Source organism: Corvus kubaryi, unplaced genomic scaffold (genome assembly GCF_017639235.1).
Source record: "Corvus kubaryi isolate FWS band 111438036 unplaced genomic scaffold, C.kubaryi_AGA036_p1.0 76, whole genome shotgun sequence".
Taxonomy (NCBI): domain Eukaryota; kingdom Metazoa; phylum Chordata; class Aves; order Passeriformes; family Corvidae; genus Corvus; species Corvus kubaryi.
The window spans coordinates 9,818,050-9,844,371 of record NW_024582063.1 but is presented as its reverse complement, the minus strand read 5'-3'; the positions used below and the strand labels follow the sequence as shown (position 1 = coordinate 9,844,371).

The window sequence follows — 26,322 nt, the reverse complement described above, 5'->3', positions numbered from 1 at the left end:
TGTGGTAGATTTAGAGATTATTTAAAATGTGTCTAGCATTTTGGTACAATGAGTTGCTTTTCAAATCTGGATTAGACTATTGCTCTGAAAATAATAAATATTGGACATTTACTAGTGAAGCACAGTAGTTTCAAATACTGCCTTCAATTTTTTGACCAGTGATAAGCAACTGACATTAGAATGTAAAGAACAGTAGTGTTTTTCTTTGAGCTCTGCCGAACTCATATATGTGTGTGTGTATATATATGTAAAATGTCTTTCCTAGATGGCTGGAAATGGAGAGTCAAAACAGGCCATGACTTGCTCAGGTGAATGTTCTAATTTGAATGCTCTCAGAGTGTAGGAATGACTCAGGAGCAAATCTTGCTCAAGAGTAAGCTAAGTAGAGTTGATCCTGCCATGGAGAAGAGATTAGCTGATCTCTGCTAAATTCACAGATTGTCTAACAGAGTAAGTGCGTTCACTGATGGGAATTTTTGCAAACACAAAGCAACTGAAATACAGAAGTTTGCCTGTACGATGGGAGACAGGCTGATAGTGTTTAAGCTACACAAGTTTCCAGGACACTCCTCAAGCACAGCAGGAAAAATGTTGCTTCTTAGAAAAAACTGTCTGTCTCTGAATGTTATGTAAGTAGATTATACCATACTGCTTGAGTCACCATCCCTGGAGGTATTTAAAAAACATGTAGGCCTGGTTCTTAGGGACAAGGTTTGATGGTGGACTTGGCAGTGTTAGGTCTATGGTTGGACTCGATTATCTTAAGAGTCTTGTACAAACTAAACAGTTCAATGATTCTAATTAGCAGATTCTGTTGAAATCAGTACTGCAGGACTGCTGTCACTCTTGGAGTGAGCTGTGGTGCTGTGTGATGGCTGCGCATACGGGACCTAAGGCCAAGTTCTGCGTCTTAACTGAATGAGGTTGATATCCAAATACCAAGAACTCCACAATACCTCCAGAATTTTCCATGCTGGGTACTCTGTATGGAACTTCTGAGCTTTTGATGGCGTGTCTGGAATCTTCCCGGTACTAATGGTACCACAGTTACTTGTCTTTCCTCCCCCAGGCAATAAGAAGCCTAATTCAAGTGAAAGTTTATAGGAGATAAAAATGACCTGATTTAGATGACATTTTTGCTTTCAAAGTGCTGTTATACAGAATTAACCTTTCATTTACAGTGATGACTCAAGCTAAGAGGAACTTCTTTTGCATTAGAAGTAAATTATTAAAACTGCAACTGTTGAAATGGGTAGTGCTGGAGAGCAACCTTTGATGATCAGTAAATTTTAGCTGATATCCAAGCAAGAGCTTTTACTTCAGTTTTATCCCTAGTTTTAAGGCAAGGCATCATCTTCTACTGAAAATAAATTACTGATGAAATGTTAGTAAATGAACTTGGGTCAAGGGCTTCCTCCCTGCACATAGGGGTTTGTGCTATATAATGTACCGGCTAGCACCAGCAGTGAGTAGATGTCAGTGTGTCTTAGGGCTCCGCTGGACAGTCAGCTGTCGAAACAGACATGACATATGGTGGGAGCTTTCTGTAATGTAGATCTTAATAAATATTTCATTTCTTCTTGTTTATAGTGTCTTGTTTAGAAACTATGTAAACAGCAAAATGGGGATGGTTAACCAAGTAGCCATGGAAACCTGTTTTGTCCTTTTTCTCTCCCTCTCTCTGTGGAAACACATTTCAACTATAGTTATGATTTCTTGCTGTCACTGCGATTTGAACTGGACTCACAAAATAACTCACAAAAAATTATGTTTTAAGTTGTTGGTTATCTAGTGGACAACCGACAGGCCAATATTTGTATGATCAGCATAAAGAGGGATTTTGTGTTCATTCTCTTTATTTGGGGTAGCACTGCAAGAATAGAGTACATACCTCCAAATAACTGTCTGTAACACTAGTAGCAAGCTGGACAAAATACACTTCTGCGTTTCTGAAAAATGGGATTTTCTGACTTGTGGTTTAAATATTTAGTAGTGTTTAAATTGGGAATGATGTGTTTCATACTTTTTGGATGATACAGCCTGTTGTCAAAATACAGGTAGCTTTCACAGAACAACCATCTCTGCATCTACAGAACTGACAAAAAGGAATGTGAAAGGAAATAATGTTTTATATTTAGAAATCTTTAGGCTTCAACATTAGAAGTACTGGAAAAAAGACCAGTGTAAGGGGTAATTTAACTTTCTAATTAATTCCTCACAAAATAACAATTGCCAATAGAGAATACATATTTTCTATCATCTGAGACAATTTTAAGAAACAGATAAGTATGATAAAATTTGGTGTTAATGCCTCAGATTCATATTTTAATTCTGGACTATTATTTCAAGATGATTCTCTGTATGTTAGCATAACAATAATTAAGCTTAAACTCAGCAGGAAGGGTAAGTGTTCTTTAGTTTTTGCCAAATGAAAAAACTGTTTGAGTAATTTAAAAACAAATTACTTCCTTGGATTAACTTTGTTTCAATGATTAGATACAATGTGACATCTATTAACTGAATGCTTTTACTGCCACTTGACTTACTTGAAGTTGGGGAATAACTTCTAGTCATGCACCAGTGGTCTTGTGTTTATTGCAGTACTGCTTGTCCTGCATTCAGTCTGATTTTAAGAATAGCTGTTGCCAGGTCTTCCATCACTTTTTGTCTCTGCTTTTATGGGCAACAATCCTAGTTCATTGGGATACCCACCTCTGGAAGATTTTCCCTGCCTTCTCTGGTTCCAGATTCCAGAACTGAAGGTCTGTTGATGTTTTGAACTGTCTGATCAGAGCTTTGCATGACTCAAGAGCAATGGTTATGGAGCAAAAGTTATAATGAATAATTTCGCAATTTCTCATTAATGCTTTTGCCTTTTTGTTTTGTGGTAGCACAGGGCATTGTCTTATGCAGGTTTTCTGCTGCCTACAGAACTTGTTATAACAGGTAGTATTTAAACCCTGACTTCAGGTTAAGGAATTTCACAGAAACTATCAGTATTTCACTTCTGTATGAAAGATCAGCCTTGATGGGACAAAGTGTTTTGTACAGCAGACAGAAATTGCCCCTGCAGACCAATCTTCTGTTATTTGTACTTTCCTGTAGATGTGATCTGCAAGCTTTCTTTCAGTTTTTGATTCTCAAAAATTAATAGTGACAAGTTAGCACAGCTATAACTTAAGTGAAAAGTTGTGATTGAATTGTCTCTGATTGAAGGGTCTGAAGCATAAGTCCTATGAGGAGCAGGTGAGAGCACAAGGGTTGTTCAATCTGGAGAAAAGAAGGCTCAGGAGAGCCTTCCACAACTTACTGCCTTCCACAGCTATCTGAAAGGAGATTGTGGCAAGGTGGGGGTTGGTCTCCCCACCAAGGCGACAAGTGACAGGAGAAGGGGAAATGGCCTCAAATTGTACCAGGGGAGGTTCTGGTTGGATATTAGGAAAAACGTTCTTCACTGAAAGCATGGTTAAGCATTGAAGCAGACTCCCCAGGGAAGTGATTGAGTTGGCATCTTTGAAGTGTTCATAAGACAAGTGAACGTGGCACTTCACAATATGGTTTAGTTGACAAGGTGGTGTTTGGCCAAAGGTTGGACTTGATGATCTTGCCAGTCTTTTCCAACCTAATGGATCTATGATTCTTTGAAATTCTGGTCACAATCTGTGTAGAAGGTTTATGGTGTGTGCCAGAACTGCAGAGGTAACACAGTTATATGACAATTGCTCAAAGAAGATGTGATCTTATTTATGTCACCAAGTTAAAAGATATTTTGGTGCTAGGAGGGAAGTTACCTGTTTACAGAACATTAACCTTTGTTGCTTTTTAGATAGTGCTTAGGGAGTGGTGTAAAGGTCAAAGGCATAGAGCTCAAAAGGGGGTTTCAGAAAGTGAGTGTCTACTACCGTACATGCCCTTTGTTCCACTCAAAATTATTTTTGTGCCTAACATTGCTGTTTTCAATGTGGTTTTTTTTCTTCCTCTTGTATTGAAGTGGGGAAAGACAAAAACTTGGTCCACCTCAAACTAAGAGCAGTGACCAAGGTTTTATGAAGTGCTGTCGTGTGCATAGAACAAGTCAATGGGGAAGCCCTGAAATTATTCTTCTCAAATTTCTTCCACCTTAACAAAAGGCTCAGAAAGCAATTTTCAGGCAGGAGTGTCTCACTTCAGCTGATGGTGTCTCTGAAGAGTTCAGAAGTAAATTACAAAAATAATGACAGCTTTCATTAAGATGTTTCAGCTGTGGAGGAGAATGTGTAGGAGGTACAATCTTTTGCTAAAGCTGTAGGAGCACAGATCATTCTGAGGATCAAACTGACAAATTATTTAATCACAGAAAGCTGACATATCTTTGTGCTGGTTATGATCAGTGTCCTGGATGCAGCTGCGTCTTGATGAGATCATTGTAATTTCACTGAAGTAGGACAGACCTTCCAGAACCTGCGCAGGGTGGTCACGGCACCCTGACTCTTCTCATGTGTCCTATGGATACACTTGAGGGCAGAGTAGGAAACATTCTTATGAGTTACTTTGTAGTTATTAAATATTTAATCATCAGTTCACAGAACTGATCTCTTGACATTTTAATTCCAGTTACTAGTGATAAAATAACTTTTTTTTAAAGCATGGTAACATGAATAACTGTTTGTATGTGTGAGTAAGTTTTAGTCCACTTTCTTCTGAATCATGGAACCATTTAGGTTGGCAAAGACTGACCTCCAAGATCATTGAGTCTGACCCTTGACCACTCACCATGTTGTCAACTAGACCATAGCACTAAGTGCCATGTCCAGTCATTTCTTAAAGACTTCCAGAGATGGTGACTTCACCCAGTACTCTGGGCAGCCCATTCCAATGCTTGACAACCCTTTCTGTGAAGAAATTCTTCATGATTCCCACCTGAACATCCCCTGAAATCACTTTATTTGAGTAAAGTGGGTTTTTTTCCTCGTTATTAAACAACAAAGTTATTAATACTGTTATGCTGGGTCAGCATTTTGTGCTTTGGCTTTTTTTGTCCTCATAACATATAGCTTCAGACCTTAAAATTATATCTCTTCCAAAAGATCATGTTTATGTTGAGATCAACAGACTTTGTTCTGTTTTATAGAAATAAAGGTTTTGTTTCTCTATGAAAAACTGCATGATTTTAGCTCCTGATACTGCCCCCAAGAACTGCTGATGCAAAAGTCTGCCCAGAGGTGCATGCAGAAGGCCCTAGTTTTGTTAGAATGATTATTTAAAAATAAATTAGCAGTCAAAATATCCCATTGTTTAAACTTGTAAGTCCTCTGAAGACTAACAATGAAATTAGTATTTGCACCTCTTTTAAGCCTTCTTTTGATGTCTGAGTTCAGTAAGGAGCTCTTTGCTCTCACACGCTGCTTTTGCTTAATTTCTTATTTGTCAGGATGGACCTTTCCTGAGCTTGGAGGAGGTGATGCCTGAATATCAATCAGCTTTCCTGGATCCCTCTTCTCTCCAGAGCTACATCCCATGAGGTTCTTATAAACAGATCTCTGGAAAGGATGGTGTTTGCTCTTCTGAAATCCAAGGCTGTGGTTCTGCTTACTGCCTTGCTCCCTCCTCTCAAGATGCTGAAGCTCACCATCACATGGTTACTGCAGCCCAGGCTGCCTGTGACTTCCCTCTCTCTGACCAGTTATTTGTTGTTGTAAGTACAAAGTCCAGCAGAACGCCTTTCCTTGCTGGTTCCCCATGCTGGGAAGTTGTCGTTAAGGCACTCCAGTGCTGCATTGCCGAGTGCTGCTGTGGGATCGGGAGGTCTGTAACAGAGACCCGGTACAGGGACACCCATCCCCAGGCACAACTCTATGCACTCCAGCTGCTCTTTCACAGGGAACAAGTCCCTGTCCAGGCCTTCCCATGCTGTCCTTCCCAAAGAGTCTGTATCCATCCTTCACAGCGCTCCAGTCGTGTAACTGCACAGAGACTTCTGGCTCCTCCTGTTTGTTCCCCACGCTGCCTGCATTGGAGCAGAGGTGTTTCAGAGAGCCACCCAAGCATGCTGAGTCCCCACAGCAGGCTTGAGAGCTTTCACCAAAAGATCATTCCCCATTTATTGCTGTCTTTTGAACAAAATATACTGTAAATTATATAGAGATGTGTGTTAGTAGCCCTGAAACAAATTACAGAAGCATTTTAAATCAATACTCTTTGTTAAATGTGTCTCTTTCTTTTTCCTACATTTTAATTTATGATCAGCATTAAGGAGGCATGGGGTTCTTTGTCTGTGTAATCAATTTACAAAATTATGTTAGTGATGAAAGCTCCCAAACAATTCTGCTTAGAAGTGCATTGGGTGCTGAACATGGCCTCCTCTTTTTTGTTGGTTTAGCTTAGTTGTGATTTTTGGAAGTCAGTGTGATGTTTTTGGAACGATGCTTAATCAACTTTTCTTTTAATACAAAGAAATGAAAGCGAGGTGTAAAGAGATGATTTATTCTTTTATATGTAATAAACTAGTCATTATCTCTCTTATTAATTTATTCTGTGTTTGATATGATTCCATCTGTGCTTTTTTGAGTTGTTGCTACTAAACAAAAAGGTATCAATTAAATATTTATATATGAGCACCTGGCAACCGGTTGTGCAGTGTACAGTTCTGCCGACTTTGTGAGAAATGTCAGCTCACAAAAGTTGTTAGTGACAGCCTGCAGGGAGGGAGGCACTGGCACAGCAGTGATCTTGCAGACCTGATAGAAATGGACAATACATGTTGTCAGTCACTAAACCTAGGAAAGGAATTAGGGAATACAAAATGGAAGAACAAAAAGGCAGAACAAACAGAGGGCAGTAGGGAAATAAAATCTGTTCCTACTATACAAGTTGTCTGAGGCATTTCTTTGTCCCTATGGTGAATGGGCTTCTTCCTCTTTGCTGTTTCTGTAGGCAAGGTATTAGAAAGGAAAGGTAACAGCATCAACTAGTCCTGTCTGACTGAAGGCACTTTATTATTTTATCATACCTACCCCTTTGCTGATTGGAGATAAATGAGACTAGGGAAGAATTTTTCCTCCATTGTCAAGGGGTTAGGAGGAGAAGAAAACAGGACTGTGCATTATTTCTGTTGCATACACAAATGACTCAGAAAACATGATCTGAAGGGATTTGGTGCTTCCAAGAGCAATGGGCTTCGATTCTTCTTCACTTTACAGAAACCATAGTCACAACATGTACAAATAGGCCAAGAATTGCTGTGGTTTGCTTTTAGAAGCATCTCTTAACTCATGCTGCCAAATGGTAAATCATAACACTGGGCATTGGAGAAGCAATTCCTCTGTATTCAGGGGAAGAGTGAAATGATGGGGAGTGGGAAGATGGTGCGTGGATTGAGTTCTGACAGCGTGTCAGGCTGGGCTTCTTGGAGGCAGATGGCATTAAAATGTCAGAGCGTTAAAATAAGCATGTCAGGAATAGGATTGGGCATGTAAGAGGTAATTATTCCACAGAAAAGTGATATTTCTATGAAACAGATTCTGAGAGGATTTAGGATGGTTGCTGCTGTAATTAGCTGTGTTAGGCTTATCACCCTGTCTTTCAGCCCTGGCAGGAGACTGCCACAATCATTTTAGTTGACAGACTCAATTATTTAAATAAAGGCAAAAATGAATGAATCTTCCAATCCTACCTTTATGATCTGGGAAAGGAAAACCTTTGCTTGGAAAAGGTCTTCAGAAAGTCCCTTTTCAAGTTACTCAAGAGCTGCTCTGAAATAGATTCCTATTGATGACTTAGGTAAGACTATTGTTCCTTAGCTGATATTCACCATTTTTGCACCATTAGCTGTTATAGCAGGACTGTCTATTTTTTACGTATTACCTAAACTAGTGGCCCTACTCAATATTGAAGTAATAGGTGTCTGTGTGTGAAGGTAAAAGTACTCTGTAATATGTTGCCTATGGACATTCTTTTTTTCCTAACACAACACACGAAAGGCCGTGGCTTTGCATCTGAATTGAAACCAGGTTTTTGGCTCTAAGTTGTCCTCTCAAATAGGTGCAACGGGATAGTTTTGTGTCGGGAGCACTTAGCTCTGGTGTCCATTTTTCAGTCATCTGGCTGTGAAAAGTAAGCTGTTAATCTAAACTGCTGGGATTCAGTTCATCCTACATATAATTATGGCTCTTTAGGCTGTCTTGTGTGTCTGCTCACTAAATCCTTGTTTTGAGACAGAATTCATGTATGGTGAGGCCAGTGCACTGGCCTGTGTGACTATCTTCTGGACAAAGAAAGAGGAATCTCCCTGTCCTGCATCCCCAGCTACCACGGACGCTTCAAAAGAATTGTATGGGATTCATAAGTTGATGTAGGATTTTTTCTGCAGATGAGTCTTGTGTTACTTCATTATTTTTAGTATGAGGATCTCAATCCATTAGTTACTGTAACATTTGTCACTTAAAACCTCCCAATGTATCCTAAAGAAGGGGGCTTCTAAGCAATTACTGCATTAGCCTGAGTTAGTTTAATGCAAAGTTCACACCCATTGCTCTTACTATGGACTCTATACATAACTAAGGTTGAAGCTTGCAAAGTCTTTCAGTTCCTTTACAGCTCTTTGTATTAAACTGTCTGTGAAGTTCTCCAGTGACCATTTCTCCTTTGGTACCTTTTGTGGTACAATACCAAACTTTTCTAACATAACTTGCAGTGTGTATGTCTAATGAATAAAATCGTAAAAAATTAAACATAGTAAATTTTGATTGTGGGGGAAAAAAAAGCATTGCACCATGTTTCCCTAATATGTGATAGACAATTTCAGGCAGCCAATGTTACCATCTTATGCCTCTTTGCTGTCAAAATCAAATTATGCCTTAGATTTTTCGCAGGTTTTGAGGTTCTTTGTCTAAAAAATGAAAACTTCTCAGGAAAATTACTGAAAATTGCTGAAAAACAATTAGTTAGCTCTGCCTTTTTTTTTCTCTCATTCTAAGTCAGATAGGTTTTTTTCCTGACTTTTATAATTCCTGCCGCTCCTTTGGCTTTGCCCGTTCAGGTCTCCTGCTTAGTGCTGTGGTGTCCTTACCTAGCTGCTGTCTCAGACTAGTTCTTGATGATGATGATAAAAAACCAACAGTAGCAAGGATGACCTTTAATTCCAACTAATTACAGTATCTGCTCCATGTCAATCAGCCTATCTGGCATTTTCCCCAGTCTGCTTTCTCACTTCCCAAAAGTCCACTTCGTTAACTTCCATGTAGGTGGCTGGAACAGACATGGCACTGATGGACAGCATACATGGCATTGTGGTTGACCTGAAAGCACTTGTTACATCCCTATGTTTCCATGGCATGCTATGGGAAGTGTTCCTGTATCCTGATGAGCAGTTCAAGGTTTCTCTAAAAATATCTGTGTTGAACTATGGGTACACATCAAACACATATGGAAATACTGAAAATGTAAACTCCTCTGGTTCATGCAGGTTGTCCACTGTTACTCAGTGCAGTGGCTTGTTTGGGTGGAATAATGGGGGGCAAGCTCTGCTCATTTTGGCAGCAGAAGGTGATGCACGTGTTTCCCTGCCTCCCAGGGTAAGCGTTTAGATGCAGTTACAAATTACGAACAATTGGCTTTACCCCTGGAAGGGTGACTTTGAGGATGGTTCTTATTATCCTTGTGGTAGATTGATTTAGGTTGTTTACAACCTCCTTGTCATCTTTGTTTTTTCCTGTGGTGACATATTATGTTTGTAGGCTGTCATTATGCAATGCTTCATATCTATAGATGGCATTCCTATTTTCATACATAGTTACGAAAGTATAATGGGAAATATAATAAGCAATTTCCTCCTGTGGTGCTGTCAAGTACTAGCTTATATGACTCAAGTGTCAGGGGAGGACAGGACAGAATGTGGAACTAGATTCTGGGGCAACACTGCTTGATTTTGTTTAGTGTTTTGTATTTTTTCACTGATTGCTTTTTATACCATGCAGATAGCTAAGCTAGAGACTATCAAGACTATCTTCAGCAGCACAACGTAGTGTGTCCTTAAAACCTTGTTGTTACACTCACAGAATGCTCTTTTTTAGCTGAGAACCCTTGTTCCTAGATGGAGTGCCACAGTGTGATGATGTACATGGAATGGTCCAGTTGGTATCGAATACTGAATTCTTTTCACTACGATGGACTACTAACATTCCGTTTACTTCTACCCTACTCAAGTACTAATCAAGTTCAAATTTTGGGCCCTCTGTTGCTGAGAGACCCAAATGATTTCATTGTGAAGATGTGGGAGGCCAACCAGGGTCAGCAGCCCTAAACTCTCAAAGATAATGAATCTTTCTACATGCAGCTTGAAGATGGATCTTTCCAGGAGTTTAATTAATTTGGTAGTAAAGGCCACAGTTTTGTAGTGAGCACCTACCCAAACTAAGGGCCATGGTATCAGTTTTTAGTCCGTGCATTTTAGAAAATATATGCACAGTCTCCCTTTGTGCCATACTGCTCTGCTATATTGCAGACACATTTTTCTGTGTCTGCTGAGTGACTAAGCCACAGAGTATGGTGGGTTCAGTTTGGGGTTTTTGTGGGGTTTGTTTGTTTGTTCATTCGTAGATACTTTGGTTTTTAAAGACACAACCAGAGTGCATTCAGATACTGTAGTGATGGGTCTAGGATAAGCGTTTTTGTGGAACAAGCAGCAATGTTTGAACAAGCACAGACTGTTTCAAATAAAATACAGAACGCTTACCAGTGCCTGAAATTGACTTTGGAACAAACAGAGGTCTTTTGAGTACTGTTTTGAATAGATACAGTATCCTGGATCACGCATGACTTGCAGAGAAGAAACTATGTTAAGATGACATTCAGCGTAACTTTCTCGTGTGGCAGAACAGAATCTGCATTTTAACCATGACAGTTATGACAAATCTTGTTTATTTTGGTATTTGACTTAGTATGGCTTTCCATCTATCTATTTCATGCATCGGTGTATGTGAAGCTTTACTGAACCCTATTAGACCAGATTGCATATTTGAAAGGTATTTTCTTATGCATTTTAAGACTGACTGCAACATGGTAATCTATCTGCCTTGAAAGTAACTTTCCTTTCCCAAATATACAGAAGAAAATAGTATCTCTTTAGAAAAGTCTAGAATTTTTTTAGAAAAAATCTTTAACATGAGACACATCAGTGGAGAATTCATAGATAAGCTGAAGGGTCTAGAGAATAAAGAACTACTAGCTGTGTTCTTCCTATATGTTCTTGCACCCCCAAAGAGATATGTGTTCATACATTGATAATCATGACACTTTAGACTTAAATCACTTTCTAATGTCCATGTGCTGCACAGATTTTAATTAGTGTCTCACCTTTTTTCCAGTCAGCTCATTCTCACTGAGTCAGAACACATTATTCCTCAGTATGCAATGTTTCAGCATAATCAACTTTCAGCTTGCAAACAGTCTAAAATCTGTTCTTTCTACTGTACAAGCAGTTCTTAAGAGTTATACATGGCAAGGTCAGTTGCATTTGAATAATTATGATATAATTTGAAAACATAATTACCATCTGGACACTAAATCCGTTTCCATCATTATTGGTCAAATGTCAATTTTCTAGGATACACTTAATTTCTGTCTCTCATTCCTTCTTCACTCTGCTTTAATTTTCATAATTTGGTTCTTGTATTTTAGTTGTATAGGAAGAAAATGATACTGAAAAGAACCAGAAAAAAGTATGCTGGGTTTTTGTCCTTCTGCAGTTCATCTCCACATTGAATTCTTTTCATGATCTTTTCTCCACTTCGGCAAACCTGTCGATGAGCACAAGTAGGGTGCTTGCAAATGGTGCCAGCACAGTTAGATAGATCCTTATCTGTGTTTGCTTTGAAGTATGAGTTCAAGCCCTTTGCTATTAGATGAAGCCGATGTTAAAACTTTGGGTCTCTATGAAGTGGTTTGGGGAGTTTGTTTAGTCATGTTATTTCTGTTGTTAATGTCGGAATCATGGGAACTTCAGAAAGCCTAGGATTTGAAGGTGAACATGTCAAGCAATTATTTTCTTGTTATAATAGAGGTCAATAGAGAATGTTTGACAACTTGGATTTTATGCATATTTGGTCAACCCTTGCCAGCAGGAAACACAAGTGAGAGGCAGTGCTTCATGCCTACCTCTGAACTAGTCAAGTGCTGTCAGTAAAACATTCTCTTCTTTCCTTTTCTCTCTCACATGTACCTGCAGAAATTCACATGGAGTTAGTGGAATGATAGCTGGGGGGTGCAGGCCTTGCTGTGCTCCTTAGAGCTCTGATAATCCCAGTACAGAGTGACCTGGCAGTGAGATAGGAAGACTTCCTCAGAAATGAAACCAAGGTAGCCTTGTGAAACCCTGCCCGGGGCTTACTGGTCTCCTGCCGAAGTGTGAGATATGCTGAATGCTGAGTCAGGGACATTGGATAGTGTCTTGAGGATACTAGAACTGCACTGTGCAAGTCACAATGCTGTCCTAGTTTGTGACCTTTTCCAGAGGCAGGAATGGGACAGTTGAATACTTTACACTGAGTGCTGGATCAGTCTGTGTGTTTTAGATTTGGTGAGTGGTAGCCCTAAAGGGGTTTGGTTTCTGAGAGAGTCCCCCGGGCATGGCAAATAAGAGACAAATTTGCAGCAGGGAGTATGTGGAAAAAAGTACTGTCTGTGCAGTCCAGGAGCCTGTGAGAAACAGAAGAAAGTGCTGTCAGTTACTACTTGTTTAAAAAGAGGGTGAATATATGAATGGAAAGCTCCTTGGATCACTTTAAAAGGTTTGGGTTCTACATGTTAGGTAAGTACATGTGCCTGTTGTTAAGCATGTACATCCTGTCCAATTAAGCAAGACAGGTCTGTGCCTGACATGGGATCAGTAGAGTTTAAATACACCATTGGTTTGTACTCACATCACTTGTCTTGTTCTTTGACATAATGGCTTTCAGAGCCAGTAATGGCAGAACAGGGTTTGTACTGTAATGATTTTGTCTGAACTGGCAAAATCTTAAGCCTAAATAGCATTATTGACTAGAAAATTTTGAAACATGGACAGGACAGGCTTGTCTCACATGTCAAGCACTTTGTACAGGCTGCTGCCTGATTTTGGGTACTATCTACAGTCTGATGGGATGTTAATTTTCAGTATTGCATTTCAATTTTAACTAAAACAGAGCTGAAATGAATTGGTTGCTGTTAACAGATTACACAGTAAACAGGTGTTGCAGTCCATTTCTTTGTCTTGTTTGCACCCAGTGCAAAAAAACCCAAGAGGGAGGAATCAGGCCTGCAGCACACAAAAAGTATTTTCTATGTGTTTTGTTCACAAAACCAAAGATTGATCATAAATATGTTTTCTTGATCATTTTACCTTTCAAAAATTCTGAGTTAAAATGGAACAGTGTGGTGGTTTTTCTTATTGCTATTTTCCCTTAGAAAGTGAAAAAGCACAGCAAAGGCAGCTGAAGGTAGAAGATGGAGAAGAATGTCCTTGCTATTGATTTACACTCTACCTACTCAGCAAAACAAGAGTCACAGGAATCACAGCTAGGCTACCATCACAGAATGTACTCAGATTTAATATTGAACTCTATTAACAAGGTTAAAAAATGCTGTGTGATAATTATGAACAGGTTTTCTTTCTCAGATACAGCTGGCAAAGAATAGTATCTGTCCTGTGCAAAGATCCTGTTGATCACAGGCATTATCATTGTGAAGAAATGTGTATTGCATGACTAGAATTAGGTGTAAAACTCAATTTACAATTTAAATTTTGCCTGCATTCACTTTTGTTCATTCTTTGTGGTTGTTACACTAGGAGATAAAAATAACCTCTGGTTCTGAATGGCAACCCTGCCTGAAATCCTCAACCTTCTGCCAGCAGTGGATGCTTTAGAAGTTGTAACACCGGCTGTTACAGCTGGCTTTATGCTGTCCCCTGTAGCTTTAAAGGGATGTTGGATCTTGCTTAAGTAAGTCTGTGTTCAGATCCTTTGATTTCCAACCTTTCTCATCATGCCAGGCAGGAGCAGAAAAGCCATTGCCTGTTGAGATCTCAGGAGTAGCCCTGGCAGCTTGTGCATTCCAGCTCAGAGCAGAGGTGATGAGGGAGTGAGGGAACAATGGCTGTCCAAGAGGGGTTACCTCAGGAAGCTGTGTCATATGCTCAGCTTGTCCCATAAAGGCACAGAAGAGAGTCTGAGATTCAGAGAACAGTGTTTGTGTATTTGTTCTTTAAGTAAAATTGGAGCTTAACACTGATACCTCACAGCTGAGCTGCAGAGTTAGTACCGTGCGTGTGCTCAGAAGAGGATTTAGCTGGCAGCCTTAGTGTTAAGGACTCTAGTTTGGTTTGCACTGTGTTTTCTTGATGGTTTCTCTATGCTGTGGAGATAATTACTTCTCAATCAATATGCAAGTAAAAATATCAGTAGATTGTGGAAACATAGTAAGAGTTCACATGCAGGAAGGCTTAGAAGATGAAAACTTTTCAGCCAGGTCGTAATTATGTACAGTTATTCTGCCCGGTGTATGAGATGGGAAAATCATTGTATATTGCATGTGGTATTAGGTTTTTATAGTGAAGAGTTTTTAATGTAGGAAATGTTTTTAACTATAAAATGGAAATCCTTTAATGCATATGCTCTGGAAATTGAACTAACATTCAGATGGAAAGAAATTTCTGTCAAGTTCACTCTGCTAAATCCAATCTCCAGACTAAGCTAGTGGTAAATGAATATATTTTTGTCCTGCTGCTTTCCTAAATGTGTGCTCTCTTAATGAACCCTACCCCTCCATTCACAAACCCCACAACATGTGCAAGGGTCCAGGCAAAGCATTTGTGTGGCTACATATCGAAAAAGAAGTATAAAAACACAGTTATTCAATGCTTTTTTCTCTTGAAATAGCAGTTAATTGTAGCATGATCTCTGTAACTGTGAAAGGTCAAGAAATACTCCTTACATTTTGAAAATGTTTGGTTTGGCTAATTTTAGGGGTAGAGCAGAGGATGCTTTGTGCAAAAGGTACTTGGAAATGAAAAGAGTCACATATTCCAGATCCTTATCCATCTGAAACTGATGAAAAAAAATCTTGCAGACAATAAAAGAAAATGCAGTCTGGCCTTTTCTTCTAGGAGCAAATAAACTGGTCTTAGTTATCACTGTGCAGGATAGAAGGGAGACTGAGACAATCAGAATTACCAGATGGTCACAAGAAGAGGATGGAGTGGGCTGCTGTTGTGGGGTATTTAGTTTGTAGAAAAAGGTGAGAAACAAATGAAGGCAACTTAGTATCACCAATGGTCAAATGTGTGAGCTGGTAAAAGTGAGAAAGTATCATTTTATGCCCACTCAACCTCACATTAACTCTCACTGAACATTAATAAACAGTACTGTAGTGATGGATCATCATTATCAATCTCTGCAGTGGTGCTGTCAAACAAAACATTTGCATTGTAAACAGAAAACGTTCCAGGATGTTGTCAACATGCTTGACCCCACATAATTATATTTGACTTTTTGGTATTCATGAATTCTGTGCATATGGCTCTGCTCTGCCACTGTATGAGCTCATAGCTGAGAATCGTGAAGTTTAGGTAAGAGGTGGGGGAGAATGGGAGACTACTCCTTAAACTGGCTGAGCATTTCTAGTCTACTTCAGGGCAAAGAGTCAAATCAACTGGTGAGGTTACACCTGAAATTCAGGTACTTTTTCATTGCCTCTTAGCTTTTGGTCTCAGCCAGGAGCTGATGGATGCTGTACCCTTCTGAAGGTATGTACACATCCTTCCTTCTGAAGTAACCTGTCTGTGGAAAGGGAAAGTGCTCTTGAAAGCAGAGGTCTGCTGCAGTGTGAAGGCAGAAAGCGTTGGATAATGCTCTGCTTGCAGCTCTCCAAGTTGAGTGATACCCATGTGGGTGATGACTTGTGACAGGGAAAAGCCATTTTCCAGTGAAGGACTGCTCTCTGCAAGATGGTGGAAAATCAATAGCTGACAGCAGTGGTTGTCTGCTGCCTTCCAGTTGAGGCCAGAGTCAAGGGCAAATGTGCCACCTCCATCCAGCATCACCCGTGGTGTGGGGGTGTGGAGCCTCATGTTTGCATTTAGCATGGTGGGATGTTCTCTGTGCGTGCACTTTTTTTTGGTCATCTTCACTGCCGTCATGGCAAAACTGCAGTAGGATGGAGGGTTTTTGTATTGTCTGATTCTCTCCTGTGGAGATTACAGCCCAGGGAGGTACTTGCGCCCTGTTGCCGAAGGGTAGCAGTTATTGAATATTGAAGCAGTTTGAATGCTTTGTTCAATAGTTGCTGAATTATTCAAACTGTTTAAAAGCTAATCTATAGCTATCTTACCATGACGTTCTTTAGGTTGCTGGTTAGACTTCAACTGACAGATTCGGTTTTTTCTTGAGGTTTTTCAGGAAAAATAAGCCAGTTTGGTGTTGATGATTCTATTTAACTCTTTGAAGCCACCTTACCTCTTCGGATGCTATTTCTTTAGCTGGTTAGCCCTCAGTCCTAAGGATGAGGTGAGCACAAGCTGCTATTTCATAGAGTGTTCCCAAGTACCACCAGGAATTTGCTAAGCAGTTCCCAAGCTGGATGAAATTTTATTTCTGCTTGGTTACCCCCACTTCAGAAGAAAGAAAAGGAGTTTGTTTGCTTTTTACAGTCTGTTGAAATCTCAAGAAGCAGAAAACATGAAAAGCAAGCACTGGTGATCTCGTATGTAAACCAGATGCTTGCTTGAATACCTTTCAGAGAATTTTGTGAAGGCACACTGACTAGAATGCTGCTGACATCCTTAATGGTCTTTAAGCTGTTTTCTGTCCTTTCTGGCTTACATTTGTGCTTACCAGTTAAAACTAGTTTTGTTGATTCACCCTCTTGGGGCTTTTTATGAGGTTCGATGCAAAGTCCTTACTTTATCCATCATTATTTGTTCTCTCTTTCTAACAAAAAGACTACCTTTATACAACTGGAGAGATAACAGCTCAGTGTTGTAGCAGGATAAGATTTATGGTACATTTTCTACTCAACTTTCCATTATACCCTAACTGATGATTTTTCCCTGCCACTTTTATCATTCCCTTTTCTTTGAGTATGCAGCTGGTTTTTGTCCCATGTTTTTACTGTTTTTTTCCCCATCCTTACATATATATTTAAATTTCTGGCTGTAACTACGGCATTTCTTTCTCAAGTTCTACCTTTGCATTGGAATAATTTCTTGCTGTATGTTCAAAACTTATTGATTAGTTTATCTCTAGCCCCTGTTGCTACTGACTTCACAGGAACTGCCATTTTCCACTTAAGTTTTTATCTGGAGTGAGCCCTATTCCTGGTGGTTGTAAGACGAGTATGTCTATTCTTTCTTTACACATGAGGAAAAAGGAGCTCATCATTATTTGACGGTGCTACTTCAACAGAAGTAAATATTGTGCTTCACTTTGCTTAATTAAATTTATATTCATTCTCACTTATATAACAACATTGATTTGAGCTGATAAATGTGTATTGTACTCTACATTAGAGGAGATTTAACTCTGCTAGTGTTTGAAGGGTTTTTGACACAGGCTGGAGAGTGTAGAGAAGTTCTTTATTGTGGAAGGTGCTGTATAATCTTAAGTGGTTCCAGCTTTGCCTAGACATCTCAGTGCTTTGGCTGTACTTTATAAATAGTCATTTCCCAGAACTGCAAAGAGCATTTTCTAAGAAATGTGAGCTCAGGAGAGGTGAGTGAATTACTCAGTTTGGAATAATGTCAAAAATCTAACTCTTCAAACTTTGTGCACTTGCAATTTGGAGGAATGTGTAAAGCTACACTTTCCTTAAGCAGATACTTTGATATTTGTCAAGTTTCCTGCCATATTTATGCGATGTCTTTTTCGTATTTCTGCTTTTCATTAATTACATGCCTTTATTTCAGAGATCCATTGAAGTACATTTTGTTGATGTTGGTTTATAATTTGGAGATTGGAATACTTACCGAGTCTTCACTGACTTTGGAACTTCAAACATTATTCTGCTCTCACAAAAATTTGTATTTCTGATGCACCCAAGTGAAAGTCTTCTGACATCTTGATTTCTGTTTGTCCATAGAACTATACAGTCCAGTGAAGCAAAGGTATTCATGGTTTGGTGAAACTGCTGTGTGGTCTGTGGATACTAACAATGCCCTTTGACATGCATGTGTACAAAGGGATATAAAAATGAAAAGAATCATCAAACTCTCCACAAAGGAGTCTGCAAAGATTAAACAGTCTTTCTGTTACCTAGCAAATTTTAGAGGGCTATTCAACTTTGTCACCTTGTCTCCAAGCAAAAATGGTTTAATAAGGAAAATAAATGGGTTCTGTTGTAGTGACTGCATTTCATGCACTCCTTTGACAGAGGCATGCTGGAAAGGGTAGCTTTTAAGTGCATGGTGATGAGTGTATTTTAAACATCTGAATTCACACATGTGAATGAATCCACATTTTTTCTGATGTGCCTGGCATACTAAGATTAGCAGAATGGCTTAATAGCTTGTGCTTACACCTATGGAATTTAAAGCAGCTTTCTAGGAGGAGGGAGAAACACAGTACTTTATTCTTGGCGTGGTCAAAGCAACAAATGACACATACTTAACAGTTTTTCACTAACTGAACCACAAACAGTTCAATATGTGCAGTCACACGCAGAGGAAGAACTGGTCTCTCTTGCTTTGGCTGTAGTTGAAAACTACTGTAAAATGTGCTGTTGTGAATGCACTCTTACGAAGAGAGGGGAGATGGCAAGGGAAGAGATTTGTTGCAAAGGGTTTATTTGTGTGGGAAAATTATGCCTATGCAGCCTCCAGTTCAGGTATGCAGAGTTCTGAATTGTGAACTGGGCCCTCTGATACCGAAATAGTCCAGAGAATAAACTTTCTAACACAGTTTGAAGTATTCGAAAGCAGGCGTTCTTTATTACAGTGCTGGACACATTTGGAGGATTTTTCCTCTAATCAATTATGTGTCATGAAACTTTACAACAGAGTATTTAATCCATTGTGATCATACACATTCGTTACAATGTACTTCCTAGCTAATACATAAAATCCCTTTTCCTAGAATGAATTGACACGCCTCTGCTTCTTACTGGAAGTCCTTTTATGGTCCAAGAGGGTCATCTAAAGGGGTTTAAAGTGGTCCTATTCACTGAGAGCCCCCAATTTTGTTAATGACCTTGCCCTGAACTTTTCTTAGGGCATGCACTGTTGTTTCTTGTTACATAACTTTGCCACAGAAACCATTTAGGTTCCTCATTATCTGTTTATCCACTGGTTCCAACTACGTTTAGCATCCTGTGTGTTTACTTTTATATTCTTTTATCTAATTTGCTAGCTAGTCTTTAAGTTCTGTTTTGCAACTTCAAGGAAACTGAAAGTTTCTATTCTCTGTGTTGTCTGTCAAGTCCCCCCTTTTCTTGAGACGATGTCTCTTCTAGACAAGTCTCAATACTTAATTTTCCAGCATAAAGGGTTACAAGAGCTATAACACTGAGTCATAATACAAACAAGTACATGTACTACAATGATTACAATGACTGCCACGAGTGCATTTTGTAGCAGTCTCCCATTTGGTAGCCATGAAGTAAGCCAATCCCACCAAGAAGAATGTTCCTCTTTCTGCTACTCTTCTACTGGTCTTCCTGTCGGGATGATTCCTGTCTGCTGGACTTTTAACCCATCACTGATGTAAGTGCAACACTCCTGTCCTAAAATAGCACACGTTCCTCCCTGGCTAGCAAGCAGATAATCTAAGGCTATGCAGTTCTGTACAGCCACCATTCATGTTTGTGGGAGCTTATAGGATGTACTATTTAATATTTTAATAGTATTATTCACCACTTCTAATAATCTATTCAGCTTGTTAATATAAATTCCATAGTGCAGGGCAGTGCACATGGGGTATAGAGTGAATTGTAATCTTTTGCTTCCTGAAATCAAAGGAGTTTATTGCAGATTGTCCCTGGATGGCCCTAACTCTTCCGTGTGCTTGTTGCCAAAGTACCCTAAGGAGAGGCATTGATACTCCTTGGAAACAGGAACCAAACCATCCTTTAGGAAGCCATTTATAGGCCCTGTCTCTGCATATCTAGTAGGTCCCATTCCCAGTACCAAAGGTCTGATTTCCTATTTCCAGCTGTTGCACTGCTGGTGGATCTAGGGCTCCTACGTGTGCTTCTGTTGTGTCCTTGGTGCCGTGAGGCCAATGGAGTTTCATAGTGGCATGACAGCTGGGACAGGTATAATACTGACACTGATTTGTTTCAGCACTCCAAGTTCTATTTATATTTTGGGTAATGTTAAAGCATATAAATCCTTTCACATTATGACCTCTTAACTGCCATAGTTTTAGGTTTCTTCTTAAGAGAAATGTTGCTAAATCCTGTAAAATTTATAGTTGTATTTCTTTGTTCTTATGTACAATTTTCTTTAGCTATCCCTTCACTGACTATTACAAGTCATAGCCCATTGACAAAGTTCTTGCCACCCCGTAGGGTGAACCATTCAAGGGAACCCTGTTCCTGCCAACATTATTTGAGAACATATCCAGCGATTAGTTAAATTTATTATTTTAGCTATTTCGATCTTTAAACTTTCATAAGAGTATTCATGACTAATCCCTTGGTGGAACTCTAAAAGTCTCTTTGGCAAACTAAGATTTTGGTTAGCTATCAAGATACAACTCATGGGTATAAGTAATACTTTAGTTACAAGGTTACTCATTCTCTTTCCTCGTTACTTGGGTTGGGGACAATAATTCCCCGCAGAGCTGACGCCTTTTTGATTCTAGAATAATGCACCCAAGGTCCTTTACTGTTCAGTTTTACTGTGGTGTATGTGGTTAACAGAACTTGGTGTGGTCCCTTTGGCTTTGGTTGGAGTGGTGCTGGATCCCTGTCCCAAAGGTACACCCAGTCTCATGGTTGGAATTTGCGTGCTGGTGTGTCCAGTCCCACCAGTCTGGCAACGACAACTGCCTGCCGTAAATCCTGCAGTGGATTTACCTGAAGATTTGAGGTAGTTATTGAGGCCTGCCTCACCTTTAAACATGCACATCCCTTGGGATGTGTGGAGTTTGATAGGGCTGACTATAGAGCAGCTCACAGGGGCCTACTTTTTCTGTGCCCTCAGGATGGGAGCACAAAGCAATTGGGAGTGCTTGTACTCAAGTCAGTAAGGTTACTTGACAGATTACGGAGTTGCAGCTTAATAGTGTAATTCATCCTTTCTGCTTTTCCACTAGCATGTGGTCTGTAGGGAGTATGTAAGTTCCATTGAATTCCCAAGGCCTTGCTAACTTGTTCCATTATTTTTGCTGTAAAATGAGACCCTCTGTCAGAAGACATTCCTAGAGGAAATCCAAAGTGTGGAATTATTTAACAATATTTTTACTACTTTTGCGATGTTGTTGTGACAGGGAACCACTTTAGGCTGTCCAGAAAAGGTATCCACTAAGACTAAAATATGTTTATAGCTCTCTTTATATGTGGAAGTTCTGTAAAGTCAATTTGCTAATAATCTCCTGGGGAGATTTGATAGCCCCTATTACCACTTTGTTTTCAATATTGATGTTATTTCTTTTACATGTGCCACACTTTTGAGTCTTTGAATATACAATTTCAGTCATCTTGGAGCTAATCACTGTCTTTCTTAAGTGTTTTAACAATTTTTCTGCACTGCAATGTGTAACTGCTGCTCTCTGTCTACTATTTCTCTCATAATTGCCTTGGGAACTATTATTTGTCCAGTAGGGGTGATTTGCCCATCTATCAGGGTGAAATCAGGCTTCTAATGCTTCATTTAACTGAAAATCTTTTACACTTTATTCTGGCTTGTTATCTGGCAGACTAATCTCTTGTTGCAGAACCAAAACATGGATGCCTTTTTCTGCAGCCTCTTTAACCACCCTGTTGGCCAAGTCATTTCCATGCTTTGGCCCATTTCCACATTTTATTTGTCTGGTGTGGTCTGCAGTGCCTAGTTGCAACTTCAGCTGGTTTTTGTACTGCTTCCGAAAAGAGTGATATCTGTGTCCCATGTTTGATTGATGTACCTTGTGCTGATAACAAGCCCCTCTCCTTCCAAGCTGTCCTGTGAGCATGCACTACACTGAAAGCATACTTAGAATCCATCCAGATGTTTTCTTCCAATGCCTGTGTTAAAGCAACCGGTTCAGCTTTCTGTGCTGAAACGTCTGGCTTTAGAGCCTTAGATTCAATTACCTCGCTCAGGGTAGTTACCATGTATTCTGACCTGTGTTTCCTGTTGCAACAAAGCTATTTCTGTCCCTGGATAGTTCCTGATCTGGATCCTATATTGGGGTATCTTTTAAATCCAGTCAGCTGGAATAAACTTCGATCTTTTGTAGGCAATCATCTTCTGGAGTACTTTCTACTTCAGTGGCTGACAGAAACATAGTAGGATTAACAATAGAGGTGAGTTTGAGGGTAATGGTACATTCTTTGATTCTAATTTGCTGGTTAGTCTTTAAGCTCTATTTCGCAACTTCAAGGGAACTGAAAATTTCTCTGTGTTGTCTGTCACCTTCAGTATAAGAGCTGGGAGAAGTAAAGAAAATAAGTGGAAAAAAATAATTCTTTTGTTTATGGTGTTGCTTATACATTTTGTCTAATGATTGTTTCAGGCACAATGAGCAATTCCTGGTGCAGAAAGCTGGACTGGAATATCTCATCTGGACTGAAATGTCATCTCTCTGAATGATGCCCTAGCCACAGACTTGTTTTTTCTTGCATATTCACTCTTTGAATCTCATTTTCTTTTCTGCCTGGTGGCAGCTTGGTAACAGACAGCTGGAGCACTCCTCTGAGAGGCAAGATATGTTGGTCTCCCTGGCAAAGAGCCTGACCTCTACCATTTTATAAGCAGAGAGTGACAGTGCTATTAATATATCCCTCTTCTAGCTGTGTTTTCAAAGGAGTATATAGCCTGATTGTTGTGCTGCTGAGCCTAGATATCATCAGCACATGGTAGGTGTATTGTGAGTATCAGGAGTGAATTGGGCCCCTGTGGGGAGTTAAGCTCAGAACGGCTTCAGGGAGCTCTGCAGGCTCTTTGTGGGAGGAGGCAGGATGCCTCCTTCCCAGTTTCATCTTGTCAGCTGCGGACACAGCCCTCTCCCACCCAGTAGCTGAGCTGTAGGCACTTAACTCTAGGCTGTTTTGGCAAAAAGTCCATTTGGTTTACTTCTACTGTCTTCTACTGTCAGCAGAATGTTTGGGGCACTGGTTTGATCTTAATGCTATAACCAGTCTTTTGGCTCTTTGGTCATCTGGAAGCTCTCCCATTTCCATTGCGATCAAAGGCAGCTGACTGGTAGGTTTGCATTTGACTGCAAACAGGTGATGGTAAGGCAGGGTTTCTTTCTTTCCTAGATGCAGCTGGAAGAAAACTAAACACAGTACTCCATCAGTAATGAAACTTTTTCCATTAGAAGGAAATATTGCGATTTAGATTAAAATTTCATTTGAAATAAATGAATCTCTTTGAAAACATGAGCTTCCTTGGAAGAGCAAATTCAAAATGATTTATTCAGTATTCTGCAGTTATCTGCCCTTTGACATGTGGACTTGACTCATATCATTTTTTGTGTTGAGTGCAAGGGAAGAAAAGTACTTTAAGCACTTCTCAGTTTTTTAGTAGGAAACTTCACACTCAGTCTTTGCTGGGAAACATGCTAACAATTGTGAATGAGAATTCAGGTCATATTTGTAAAGCTGAGTGTTCTTGCATATGAATATTCTCATTAATGCTTTGTAAACCAAATGGACTTAATTTCTCATTAAACATTTTTGTGGTAATGCAACAAGACTTGCCTGCAGCCAACATTAGCTTAAATAATTTAAAGGGTCTGCATTTGTCAAGGTCTCTAAACATCGGGTTAAGCTCGTGAGGTGAGAGAGTCTTACAGAGCTTAAAAAGCTTTGCCAGCAGCCAGCAATATTGTTAGAAAAGGTTAGCCCCATGTGGTTTTTCGTGCTCCGACTGGGGTTAGGGTTAGGGTTGAGAAAACCACAAAGCCTGGAGCACAAGGGACACTGCAGCTGCAAATGGCAAGCCAAGTCCAGGGCGGCACTGGCCAAAACATTGCTCCCAACACACTTTTTCCTTGGCACCGGCCTTAACCCTGTTGCTGCTTTTTTTGCTCCACCTAGGGTTTGGGTTATGGTCAAGGTTAGGGTTAGGGTTGAGAAAACCACAAAGCAGTGAGGTCCAGAGACACTTCAGCTGGAAAAGGTAGGCCATGGCCCGCATGACACTGGCCTGAACAATTGTACAGGCATGATTTTTCCTTTGTACCAGCCTTTCCCCATTGAGGCTTTTATTGCTCTGCCTAGGGTTAGGGTTACAGTTAGGGTTAGGGTTGAGAAAATCACAAAGCCCAGAGTTCCAGGGTCACTGCAGATAAAAATGGCAAGAAAAGGCCAGGGCAGCACTGGCCAAAACATTGCTCCCAACACACTTTTTCCTTGGTGCCTGCCTTAATCCCATGTGGCTTTTATTCCTCCGCCTAGGGTTAGGGGTAGGGTTAGGGTTAGGGCTTAGAAAAGCACAAAGCCTGGAGCTCCAGGGACACTGCAGCTTCAAATGGCACGCCAAGTCCAGGGCAGCACTGGACAAAACATTGCCCACTACACAGTTTCTCCTTGGCGCCTGCCTTAATGCCATGTGGCTTTTATTGCTCTGCGTAGGGTTACGGTTAGGGTTATGGTCCAGGTTAGCGATAGGGTTGGGAAAACCAAAAAGCCCTGAGCTCCGGGGACAATGCATCTGAAAATGGCAGGCCATGGCCCGCATGAAAATGGCCTAAACAATTGTAAAGGCATGCTTTTTTGTTTGTACCAGCCTGTCCCCTTTGCAGCATTTATTGCTCCGCCTAGGGTTAGGGTTAGGGTTTGGTCTTAGAAAAGCACAAAGCCTGGAGATCCAGGATCACTGCAGCTGAAAATGGCAAGCAAAGGCCAGGGCGGCGCTGGCCTAAGTGTTGCCCCCAACACACTTTTTCCATGGCACCTACCTTAATCCAGTGTGGCTTTTATTGCTCCGCCTACAGTTAGGGTTAGGTTTGAGAAAACCACAAAGCCTAGAGCTCCAGGGACACTGCAGCTGCAAATGGCAGGCCAAGGCCAGGGCGGCACTGGCATAACGTTTTTCCCAACACATTTTTTCCTTGGTGCCTGCCATAATCCCATGTGTTTTTTATTGCTCCGCCTAGGGTTAGGGTTAGGGTTGAGAAAACCACAAACCCAGAGCTCCTAGGACAATGCAGCTGTAAATGGCAAGCCAGGTCCAGGCTGACACTGGCTTAACCATTGCTCCCAATTCACTTTTTTTTTTGGCGCCTGGCATACCCCCATGTGTCTTTTATTTCTTCGCCTAGGGTTAGGGTTAGATTTCGGGTTAGGGCTTAGAGCTCGAGGCACATTGCAGATGAAAATGCCAGGCCAAGGCCAGGGCGGCACTGGCCTAAACATTGCTCCCAACACACATCTTCCTTGGCGCCTGCCTTAATCCCATGTGGCTTTTATTGCTACACCTAGGGTTAGGGTTAGGGTTGAGAAAACCACAAAGCCCAGAGCACCAGGATCACTGCAGATGAAAATGGCAGGCCAACGCCAAGGCAGCACTGGCCAAAACACTGCTCGCAACACACATCTTCCTTGGTGCCTGCCTTAATCCTATTTGGTTTTATTGCTATTCCTAGGGTTAGGGTTAATGTTAGGTTTGAGAAAACCACAAAGCCTAGAGCTTCTGGCGCACTGCAGCTGTAAATGGCAGGCCAACGCCAAGGCGGCACTGGCCAAAACATTGCTCCCAACACACTTTTTCCTTAGCCCCTGCCGTAATCCCATTTGGTTTTATTGCTATGCCTCAGGTTAGGGTTATGGTTAGGGTTGGGGTTAGGGTTCGGCTTAGGGTTAGGGTTGAGAAAACCACAAAACCTAGAGTTCCAGGATCACTGCAGATGAAAATGGCAGGCCAAGGCCAGGCCGGCACTGTCCTAAACAATCCTCCCAACTCACTTTTTTTTTTGGCGCCTGCCATACCCGCATGTAGCTGTTATTGCTATGCCTAGGTTTCGGGTTGCGGCTTAGAAAAGCAGAAAGCCTCGAGTTTGAGCGGCAGTGCAGCTGAAAATGGCAGGCCAAGACCAGGGCGGCACTGGCATAACATTGCTCGCAACACACTTTTTCCTTGGCGCCTGCCTTAATCCCACATGGATTTTATTGCTCTGCCTAGGGTTAGGGTTAGGGTTGAGAAAACCACAAAGCCTCGAGCTCCAGGAT

General features: G+C 40.6%; 1 protein-coding gene across 6 annotated transcripts in view; it reads left to right on the top strand.

The window, feature by feature from the left end:
- HHAT (hedgehog acyltransferase) overlaps positions 1 to 26,322 on the top strand; it is a 151,506-nt gene that overhangs the window by 43,821 nt on the left and 81,363 nt on the right. The window contains exons 11-12 of one of the 6 annotated variants that reach the window (XM_042051431.1): positions 2,696 to 2,762; positions 5,411 to 6,505. The exons of the other annotated variants lie outside the window; for them this stretch is intronic. Coding sequence (XP_041907365.1) covers positions 2,696 to 2,762; positions 5,411 to 5,500 — 157 coding nt within the window. The 3' untranslated portion in view covers positions 5,501 to 6,505. Of the gene's footprint in view, positions 1 to 2,695; positions 2,763 to 5,410; positions 6,506 to 26,322 lie in introns of those variants that run through there. 6 annotated transcript variants of the gene reach the window in all.